Source organism: Epargyreus clarus, unplaced genomic scaffold (genome assembly GCF_041222505.1).
Source record: "Epargyreus clarus isolate Ecla_fem2 unplaced genomic scaffold, WU_Ecla_fem_2.2 ptg000009l, whole genome shotgun sequence".
NCBI classification, from domain to species: Eukaryota; Metazoa; Arthropoda; class Insecta; order Lepidoptera; family Hesperiidae; genus Epargyreus; species Epargyreus clarus.
Genome location: NW_027332217.1, coordinates 13,944,368 through 13,956,452, shown reverse-complemented (window position 1 = coordinate 13,956,452; position 12,085 = coordinate 13,944,368). Strand labels below are relative to the sequence as shown.

At 37.5% G+C, this 12,085-nt stretch overlaps 1 protein-coding gene across 1 annotated transcript in view; it reads right to left on the bottom strand.

Annotated features, from left to right (window-relative positions):
• Window positions 1-12,078, bottom strand: part of sotv (exostosin glycosyltransferase sotv) — a 67,521-nt gene extending 55,443 nt beyond the window's left edge. The window contains exons 1-2 of the mRNA XM_073076803.1: window positions 11,380-12,078; window positions 9,571-10,333 (exon numbers count right to left, since the gene is read on the bottom strand). Coding sequence (XP_072932904.1) covers window positions 9,571-10,333; window positions 11,380-11,909 — 1,293 coding nt within the window. The 5' untranslated portion in view covers window positions 11,910-12,078. The remainder of the gene's footprint in view (window positions 1-9,570; window positions 10,334-11,379) is intronic.
• Between the last annotated feature and the right edge of the window lie 7 nt (window positions 12,079-12,085).

Below are 12,085 nucleotides of genomic sequence, written 5' to 3'. Positions count from 1 at the left end.
TAAGAGAGATAAGAGACCTAAGCTCGGCCACAAATGCGTCGCTACTCCTGAGTAGTCCTCAGCTGGAATGTCTCGGAAAAGTATGTCTCTCTTACCACAACCTTCAAACCAGAACAGCAGCGCTTACCACTACTATTAATAGGCAGAAATAGGTGTGGCGGTGGCGGAGTTGAACCACAAAGGGTTCTACCAGCCTCAAAATGGCAGGAAGTATATTCCACGCCTTAAATATGGCAGAAAAATCAAAGTTCTGAGCTCAAACGGATTAATCGACTTATAAAGTATATTTACATCATTGCACTCGTAATTTATGCTGACCTAGTAGCTTGAAGTTGAACAGGTTTAGCTAATAGTCAATCTCTTAGACGGACTGAATATAAATATTACTGCAGACTTCCTACAAATATTTACTCCTGCCTTTATATCCGGCTATGTTGAAGATCATCTCTTATGTATGATCTAAAAGCTACGATTTTAGTTACAAAAATCCAACGCTACTTGTTGCTTGAGTCTTCACAATTGCTCACAATGGAAATTCTACACTTTCTTGATTCGCAAAAAATCGTATTTTATAAGCGAAAACCATGAAAGATATTTTCATAAAAGCATCATGTCTGTTACGAGGGTACCCATTTGTGGTGGAATTGTTCTTAGAAAATAATCCTAACATGTATTTCATCATAGCTCCTGAAATAACGAATTCTCTTCCCAAATTTCGACGTAGATTCTTCCATTATATGAGACGTGACGACTTACTTTACAGGTTTTATTTTCAAGAGCGAATAAAATCAGGATTGCGTACGAGATCTTTACTTTTAATTGATACGAGCCTCCCAATGTAATTCAAATAAATTTATTTCAAGTGCCCGTCCTCATTTGCAAAATAGCCGTTTTGTATGCTGATATCTTTTTAGGCCGATACCAAAATACATACAGGTTCAAATTTATGACTATTTACGTATATATTGTAATTAATCTGATTCGGGCGAAAATCCACTCAAGATATACAGGAGACATGCATATTTATTGTACGATAGACACGTGACGTAAGGACTTTTGTCATGTCACGCGGCTTTATGTGCGTGTCTGACCCGCACGCGTGAAATAACGCACTGCAGTTTCTATATGAGTGACATGCGTGCACATAACAGATAAGTATTAATGAAACGATAGAACAGGCAAGTTATACGATCCACGTACCTGGAAAAGTAATCTAAACCTAACATATGCTACTTTTACCCTGAAAATACTTAGGGTTCCTACGTAAAGTCCAAAAACCACAAGCTTCAGTCGGTCGCAGAAACCCCAAAACATTTTTATAAATTACATCTGTCTGAGATATAAAAATCCTCTATGATCACGCATCAACTGACAAATCTGCGGGCCCGTCCCTAGATTTAGGGGAAAAGATTTGGTAAATCATATGAGACGTGACGTCTTATTCCGTAATTGGAAATTTATTTTCCCGAAATTGAGAGAATGGCGAATTCTTTACATTTTATTCGTCCAAATGACAGACATTATTAATCCACAAAAGATAAGGGGATTTGGGCTGGAATATATTTTCCGCTGAAATTCTATAATTGGGAAAAGGTTCAAGTATTAGGAATAATAATTATGAGCGTAGCGAAGCGGTCAGTATATGGATCAGATACTCCAAAGGTTGGCGGTAAATCTCCAAAAATCTAAATAATGTTTTTTTTTATATATTTTACAGTTAGACGGGGGTACAGGCGGCGCATGGACATTTATAATCATACCAAGATAGGATTAAACTACTACGCGAAGTCGGCCACAGATTCGTCACTATCCCTCAGAACTAATTTGGAGAGCCTCGTGTGTCTCTGGCTTACTTATTCCAGAACAAACACGTGCCGCGCAAGCAAGAAATATGTGGAGCGGTGGCGATTACGAAGTCTTAACGCTAAAAGTTCTACCCCCGATTCCTGTCCTTGGCCTGGGTGTTTGTGTATATATTTTTGTACGTGTTATCAGTGCAATTGCGAATCCTAGTAAAGAAATATTAGTGTATATGTCATCATTTAGGTTACCATCCATACCATCTTACCCAAGGTTAAATCTGTGCCAATTGCCTCATCAAGAAACCATTGAATACATTTAGCGTTAAGTAGCTAATCCGGTGAATGTGGGAATGGAATACGGAATAATTTATTAAAATACACTCGCAGGTAACACTTTGTACCCTAATAATACCTAATGTGATACGCACAGCTCTGGATAGGGTTACCACACATATATAGTTTTTTTGAGTTTTGAAGGTGGTAGAACCTTTTGTGGTTTGACCCCAGCGGCACCACCGCCACACCTATTTCTACCTAATAACAGCAGTGTTAGGCGCTGCTGTGTTCCGGTTTGAAGGGTGTGGTAAGGGAGACAGACTTTTCCGAGGCGTTCCAGCTTAGTCCTCAGGGGTAGCGGCGCATCTGTGGCCGACCTCAGGTAGGAATATCTAATCCTATGTGGGGTTGATTACAGATGTCCATGGGCGGCAGTAGCCACTTACCATAAGGTGGACTGCATGCTCGTCTGCTCCTATATTATAAAAAAACTCAATTGTAGACACTAAAGTTATTATTACAAAATAATTAAGTACGAACAGTACTACATCTTCATCGGTATCTCCGATATTGTTGCCCTTTATTTAATTGGTGGCTCCTTAATTGCTTCATGAGCGTCTCGTCTTTATTTCTAAGCTACTATACTTAAGTAACGAACTATCATTTTGCAAATATGTACTGCGTTGTTCATTACGATGGCAGAATAGGTTTAAAATGTTTTTGAAAAAAAATACAATTTTTCGTCAAAAAACGGTCAACCCTTGACCCTATAACGTTCCTTTTTCATACCTTTCAGAAGAAAAGGCATTTGTATTTGTTAGAAGCGATACTGATATCGACTTTGGTTCTTATATTAAAGCTGTTATTACTAATGTTTGAATTTGATTTATTCATCGGGGATAAATAAAAAAAAATCAAACGATATTACACATACAGATTAATTGATTTTTAAAAATAACGTCTACAAAATAATCTGACACGCGTTGTATTCAATTTATTAACAAAATAACTTCCTCAATAATTATTATCATTTTTTTTCCAAAATACGAAATAACAAATAGTACATTACAATACGAGGACGAAAGATTTTTTTCTGACAAGTGTGAGTTTGCAGGCCGAGCCGCAGGCGAGGACTGCAATCACACGAGTCAGAAAAACATTTTTCGTCCGCGTGTTGTATAAAATTTTATATTACGGGGTCGGAAATGGGGGTTTTGCGCACGCGAAGCGTGCGTAAAACGTCAATTTACGCACGCCGTGATATAAATATAGTTCTTTGATATAGTACATTACAATACGAGGACGAAAATTTTTTTTCTGACAAGTGTGAGTTTGCAGGCCGAGCCGCAGGCGAGGACTGCAATCACACGAGTCAGAAAAACATTTTTCGTCCGCGTGTTGTATAAAATTTTATATTACGGGGTCGGAAATGGGGGTTTTGCGCACGCGAAGCGTGCGTAAAACGTCAATTTACGCACGCCGTGATATAAAATAATTTTCTGACTCCTACTTCCTTACATCCACAACAACAACAACAAAACACAAAAAGTAACAAAATCTATTTACGCCACTTACTGAAAAGGGGAGTATTACCAGATTTTCTTCTAAAATTCTTTTAAATTCTTTTTCTAATTACAAGCTTTTATTTTAACTCGAGATGCTGCTTGCGTGTACCGCAAAAACGTTTCTCCATGTTTCCTGAGATTCAGAGAATCCTGTGAGACGTGAGCACGTCATCCCTAATTGGGGGTTGTGTCTTCAAAACGAGAGTGGGAACAGGGTTGTTACAATATACACAAAAAGAAATAAAATTAATTAAATAATAACGCTTTTTTACACTAAAGTTTCTTTTTTACTACGTTCTTATTAGCTTGATCTGTATGTATGTATGTAACGGAATCTTTGAACTCGATTTTTACCCACTTTGAACGGTCGGATTAATTTAAAATTTTGAACAATTATCAAGAACCGATGACAATACACGATTTTAATAATTTTATCCCATTCTCATCGGAACTCCTCATCGGAATCGTCAGCAAGGATTAATGATTTTCCTTGTGCGTCTTTAGCGTGGTTTTTAGTTTTTAAAATATAAATATTTCTTATAATATAGTAATAACAGACCACCATGCAGTCCACTTTTCAGATGCGTTCTAGCTTAGTCCTCTGGGGTAGCGGCGCATCTGTGGTCGACCTCAGGTGCGAATACCTAATCCTATATGGGGTTGATTACAGATGTCTACGGACGTCAGTAGCCACTTACCATCAGGTGGACTACATGCTCGTCTGCTACTCCTATATTATAAAAAGGTAAGTCGATAAGCATAATAATACATTTAGATAATATAGGACCTCAAGAGACTTTTTCTACAAATAAACACTCATGGAAAATCAGCGTTTGTCAAGTGTCACTTGATTCACGTGTTCGGTTATCGTATGACGGGGTGTTTGATTGATCGAATAGAAAGCTAACACTGGCCACATACGTTATACTACACCACGTGGCAATTCTTTATCTTATGTCCTTTATTTTATTTTTTCCACTAGCATAAATCAAATGCACGCGTTCTTAACCTCTACAATGATTTGCTTGATCAAAAACTATGGTACAAACACGTACAAACTAACACAAAACAAGACAAGTGGTCTATCCACACACATCCATTTGCGGCATAATAGGTGTACTATATATTTATGTGAAAATCCCGGAAACCATTTACTAAATTGAAATAGCAAAGCAACTAATGGCAAATAGTCACTGTCGGCCATACACGTGTATGTAATTAAGCCCAAATGTGATGGGCGTCGCTACCTTGAGGACTAGCACCCTTTATTAATAATTATTCAATCATCATCATCATCATCAAATTCAAGGTTGTAGGTGTGGTTCGACTCCAGTGGCACCACGCCTTTATCTACTTAATGACAGCAGTGTTCAGCGCTGCTGAGTTCCGGTTTGAAGGGTGTGGTAAGGAAGACATACTTATCCAAGGCTTTCCGACTTAGAGCCGGTCCACACGGCGCGTTGCGTCAGCGTTGCGTCGACGTTGCGCTGTGGGTGCGTCGTTTTACATACTAATAATCATAGTGTTCACACGGTGCGCGCGTCGCTAATAATCATAGTGTTCACACGGTGCGCGCGTCGACGCGCGCACCGTGTGAACACTATGATTATTAGTATGTAAAACGACGCACCCACAGCGCAACGTCGACGCAACGCTGACGCAACGCGCTGTGTGGACCGGCTCTAAGTCAGGGTTAATAACGCGTCTGTGGCGACCTCTGGTAGGATATCTAATCCGGGGTTGATTACAAATGTCCACTTACAATTAGGTGACCTGCACGCTACTTAAATTTTATAACAAAAATTACTGGCCAAGTGCAAGTCGAACTCGCACACGGAGGGTTCCGTACCACCAACAATTTAATTTTTTTTAATATCTGTTATTACAGCAGCCATTGAATTAAATACATTGTGAAAATTTGAACTGTCTACCTATTACGGTTCAATAGATAAAGCGAAAAACGTCGAGTAATAGCGATTGTATGGCGACTCCCATTTAGTTTCAACCTTTTTTATTTTTAGTATTTGTTGTTATAGCGGCCACCATTATGCATGCTCTGTAAACAGTCTACCTATTACGGTATACCTATTACCTATAGAGCCCTGTGACAGACGGACAGACAGCAATGTCTTAGTAATAGGGTTCCGTTTTTATCCTTTGGGTACGAAACCCTAAAAACGTATGAACCGCTGGAAAATATTCTCCAAAATCGAATAGAACATATTCCAACCCTATCCGGGACTCGCGTGAAGGACATCACGTTTCACCCTCGCCTTTATTTCATCTCGTAAGGCTTCAACGCTATATTTAAACGATTTAATATCATTTGTTACAGATCAGTAGTGAATTACCTTGATCGAGTGCAGTTTTACATGTATAAAACGTCGATATAAATGGAAATTAATTAGTTCTGAGTGAATAACAAGCAATTAGTATAAAAACTGCTGAAGTTAATTATTTGTATATAAAGAGATCTAATCTAATTGGCCCTTTAGCTAAATACTAATTTACAGACTAACTGAAATTAGTTAAAATCCTTACTAATATTATAAATCCGAAAGTAACTCTGTCTGTCTGTCTGTCTAGTTATCTCTTCTTCACGCCTAAACCACTTAACCGATTTTAATGAAATTTTGTACAAAGATAGTCTGAGACCTGAGAAAGGACATAGGATAGTTTTTATCCCGGAAATCCTACGGGGACTAATATAGGATAGTTTTTATCCCGGAAATCCTACGGGGACTAGGGATGGCGATCTAAGATCGATTAAGCGGAGAATCTATCTTTTGGACCCAAAACATCGATTATTTTAATCGATATTAGTAAGGATTGAATCGTAAACTAGGCATTTAGCTATTTAGCAAAGTTGAAGGTACGAATTTACAGTTTTATGTATGTTATATTATTTTCTTTTAAGTATTTAAGTAGTTAAGTAATATAAGTTAGTAATGACAAAATATCTATAATTACGTTATACCAAGACGGGGGTGAATATACTATAAGGCTCCGTACACACGGAATTGTACTGCACAATTTTGAGCAAGAATACTGTTAAGGCACAAACAGTGGTGTGCATACATAATTGATGGTGTCGTTCACACGGCATTTGTACTGCTAAAAACGTACGCCGGACTTGACAAGCAAATCCCATAAACTTTTACATATTCGGTTTGCAGTGACTCATTGGATTACAAAGTCTCGTTCACATCATATACGTCAATATACACCTGTCATCATAGATTAGTACTTATCTATGCCTGTCACTAATAATAATATTTGCTTTGACAACTTCTGATATCGTAAATTGCTAAACTACGATTATTGGTAGGCTAAGCAGTGATAGCCTAGTGGTTAAGAAACTCCGCCTCTTGGTCGAAGAGTCCTAGGTTAAATCCCAGGCACGTACCTCCGATTTTTCAAAGTTATGTGCGTATTAGAAAATAATAATCTCAAACATTGAAGGTAAAAAGGAAGGGAACGTGTGAAGTCTACTAATACGCACTTGGCCAGCGCGTTGGTCCAATCCTTCCTAATCCTTCTCATTCTGAGAGGAGACCCGTGCCCAGCATTGGGACAATAATGGGTAGACGATGAAGCATTAGATAGATTGATTATTAATAACGAGCATTAAAGATTGACGAGTAAAATCTGGTGGATAATTGTTTTATACACAAATGTTTTTTCGTGTGAACTTCGGCGCCGATAGTGGTATTTAATCGAATGCGACAAAAAACGTAGCACAAAATGCTGTGTGAACCCACCCTTACAGTATACTAGTACTTTCTGTCATAATAACTGATCTTTCGCCCGTTCGTGCGTGATCATCATTTGTCATCTCGTAAGCAAACCGCACAATCCCCCGAATACACCATCTATCAATTCCATTTCTTTATTTATTCGTGATACTGACTTATTTGTCATTTACTTCACTGTGTTTTATTTAACGTGGGTACATAAAGTGAAAATATTTCATTCGAACTTCATTAGTATATAATTTATTAACAGTTTATCACTCATTCATTAATTTATTACCCAGTTGTGGAGGGTAATGTTTTTCGAGCATATGTACCTTTTTTTTTCGAGGAGGAAACCTTCAAAAGGTACCCGACGACGTGGGAGTGACGCCGGGTTATGTGGGATTTTTACCGCACTAAAACCCCCCGGTGGCCGTCCTCAGCGCTTGTTGGAGAACTCCGGGATCTCCGACGGAACACAACCGGAGCCCTCCAAGCGCTATGCCCCGATCGGGCTCTACCCAGGGGGAGCAGTTTTCGCTCCACCCACACCATGTAGAGTTTACGACGGTATGCGACCACACATACCGCCGTCCTTCCCGGGGTCGCTTGCTGGATGGTTCGAGCTTCCACTCTTGCCGCCCGCAACCCCGGAAGCCCCCTTTTAGTCGCCTCCTACGACAGGCAGGGGATACCGTAGCCCTATTCTGGTCCCGAAACTACAGGGACACGAGCATATGTACCTACAGTTCATACGAAAGATCCTATAGGATCTTACCCCTTACCATGATGTTACCCCATCTAACAACAACATGATGTAACAACGCATCTATGCCCGACTAAAACGACTCCAATCCTATTTCAATAGCTCTTCTCGTAGAAGAATAAGGGTTTAGTCCATATTCACTGCGCTGGCCAAGCTTGAATTGGTAGATTATTTACAGATGTTACATACGGCAGCGATCGCCTGTCATCAGGTTCATAAAAAATATGTATATACCGCGGAATACCAGCGGCTGTCACGCACACGTCAATTTTAATCAAGTCATTCGTTGTATTTCTTCCGTCAAGGTGAATATATCTTTGGTTAAGCAACTCCTCGGGTTAGTTAAGCCCTCGGGCTTAACTCTACAGGAAATTGAGATCATTAACTTTTTCGATAGTGGGGTCGACCAACTTGGCTAATAACTAGTTTTTCTACGCAACTTCCTACGCGTGTGGCTTTTGATTTTCACGTAGAGTAAAGGACCCTGAAGATATATTTCCCTGAAAGGAGCCATCAGAGTCGGATTTGGAAGAGGGCAGGCGAAGCTTTTGCCTCGGGGCCTCCGCAAGAGAGGCCTCACAATAGAGATAAAAAAATACAATTTCGACAGCAACAATTTCGCAAATTTTGCTCTTTTCCAAACAGTCTTATTTCGCGTTTTTATCGACAATTTCCACTTAACAAGTTAGGTACTAAATTTTTTTGCATTTTTGCATATTTATTGACATTAAATTTTTGGAAAACTTAATGAAAAATACTGAAACTTTCTTCCCTTATCTACATATATAAAAAAATAATCATTTTACCAAATTTTCACCGCTTTACATGACTAATATATTCATTATCACATTAATCATATCAAATTTATCGGAAGACAAACCGACTACTGTGTAATCCATTCAGAAATACACATACACTTTCCCTGATAGCTTCGCGACATTGTTAATCATTGTTTAGCTCGAGGAATTTGTGCAAAAACCCGACTAGGATGTTCCGTGACGGCCAAACAATTCAATAAACATGTTATGTACGTACGCACTATGCACACGCAAAGACGGTAATCAACATGATATTGACATAGAAACATTCGCTGCAAAACTAAATAAAACCCGAGTGTATTATGCGTACGAAAGTATGTTTCCCAGATATTATATTATTTTGATTATGTTTTGTATAATTTGAATACTTCACTACTTTCTTAATATTTAACTCGTAACAAGCAACTGCTCAACAAGTTCCAGTAAATTTTCCAAAACGTTTTTGGCGCCCACAGATTGTGTTACTATAGATTTTTTTTATATCTCGTTTATATAAATAAATATGTATTAAATCAGTATGCCACAAATCACACGGTTTTCTTTTTTTTTAGTAACTCTCTTAATTTGGAGTATAAATTAAATAATTTTATTTGGTAAAAAGAAACTTACCAAATGCTCCGGTATATTCCAGTCTTCATACATTCTAGCGGACAACGGGAACACTTTCTCATTAATTATTTCTAAAGTAGTTAATGTTATCTTTTCTATACTAGAAAAGTATCTATCGTACACCCATCTGAGCTGCCAATACAGCTCTCCTCGCCTCTCTTTGCTTACCGAGTGTACAATTTTCAGTAGGTTCTTAATATTTTCTTCTGGTAAAAACAAAGCTATTCGATTCCAGTCTATATGAGAACTGAATGGCATAACTATTGTATCAGCGATTATTATAGGAATACACTGGGAGGCAAGTATGTCCATCAACACAGCTTGCGCTAACCTAGCGCTTCGTACAACCAAACAAAACATACCCTCTTTCAGTATATCTGGGTATTCAAACATTTTTCCGGTGGTGTACTCACACCTTTTTGTATGGTCTATCCTATCAGACTGAGTCTTACATGAATCAAGTAGTAATAAATCATTGGACGAAGATGCTATACTTTGTAGTTCAGCTAAATAATCCATTGGGATGTTCAATTGTGTTGATATTATCATATAGTTTTTCTGCTTTGGTTGTGTACTGTCTATTCTCTCTGCTAGCTGGCTGTACAGTGGTAGAGATATGTCGAAACCATATCTAAATGTCCATGTGTTGAAGCCAGCTCCTGCTATAATGGCTCGGCTGGTGTTGAGGTCAACAACTGTATTGTAGTTAGGTGAAGCACCTGCCACCATATTGAAAATAAGGTGGTTTTCACCATTGTTCCAGCTGTGAACAAAAGAGACTAAATAAATATTTGCAAATTAATATGCATTATAATTATATGACAGCTCAAACTTACACAATAAGTAAATAATTTATTTCTTTTAAATTAAATGTAACTAAAAAAGTACTGTATATCATAAATATATATGAACTTTTCTAAAACTAAGCAATATATTTAAAAAAAAATCGCAATATTTTCATCTTGAAAAAATAAGGACTAAATAGTTCACAGCCCTATTTCAAAGAATTTAATAAAATAACCATAACATATTTTTATTATTAAAACAGTTCAAAACCTATAATAATCAACATCAACTTTAGACTGAATTTAATAATAACTTAAAATATAATTATCCTAAAAACATTATCTTGGACAAATTAGGACAAATTACACCTTTATTGTAGTTGTAGATAAGAATAAATTGAAAGTAATTTCTTGTAAGATTTTCTTGTTTTAATCAACATAGCATGATAATATATTTTTAATGTTTATTACATGGCATGTTTAGTTTAAAACTTGTCAGTTATTTTCTATGAATATTCAAGGTAATTAATATGAATACTTACAAGCTTTCAACTTGTTGAATATTACATTTGACAAAAACTTAATTATTTTACATAAAACACAAATGAATGTGCCTCAGTACATAATAAAATGTTGAGTATTTAATGAATGACATAATAATTTTAATAATAGGGCATATCATGTGCTGGTTAAGATTATTAATGATGAATAGTAATTTATTACATTATTATCATGTAATTAATAATTATTGTGCATATTAAATGTAGATAGAATTAATTAAAAGTTAAAGATAGTGACTTGATTACGAATAATATATATTTTTTAAACCAGACATCTCTCTTAAAGCAGTTTTTTAACTACATTTCTACATGTATATTAAACTAAAATGTAGCCAAAGGGAAATGTTTGTAAGTTTAGTTAGATTTTGTTGAACTTTCATATATAGTTCTGTTTGTTTACAAAACGTTTGCTCTAAGTTTAGAACGTGCATAATATATGATGCGTAGAGATAACAAAGACTTACTGTTCAAGGGACTGTAGGGCTTGGGACACATGTTTACTGTCGAAACTCTGCTGGTTCAGGGTGTCGATACTGGGCACCAGCAGGCAAGCGGCCGCCGGGTCCGCCGTGTAGTACCTACTCCGCTTTATCGCGCCCAAAATCTCGTAAAACTCCCGCGAAAATTGCGAAACCACACCATCTTCGCTCCTATAATCCTTCAACGGGTATATGTATATCGTAATCTTATCGTGCCCTCCTTTCCCACATCTGTACACATTGAAGCAGTGCCAGTACGTACAATTCGAAACGCGGGGTTCCGAAAGGGGCGAATCACTCTTTATAATACTCAACAAACCCACAGCGTCCAAATTCACAGGCTCGTGGAACTCTGTCCGGGGCGCGCTTCCCACGAAAACGTTAAACACTACAGTAAACACTAACGATATCACTATAAACAAGAGTAGGCCCACGAAAAACCTATGGTACAGAATTTTCCTATACGATATATACTTCGAATGCTTGCTCGTTTTTAAGAGCGACTCCGCAGCCATTTGTGTTTTCGACGATTAAATAAGTATTCCTAATTTATATATGGCACCCATTATTAGGTACTATCGATTATCTCTCATTCAAAACTTCATAAATTTGTAAAACACTGTACAAAGCAGAAGCTTCACAATAAATTCTGCGAACTGTCGCATACTGACGGACGTCTGACGGTCTGGAT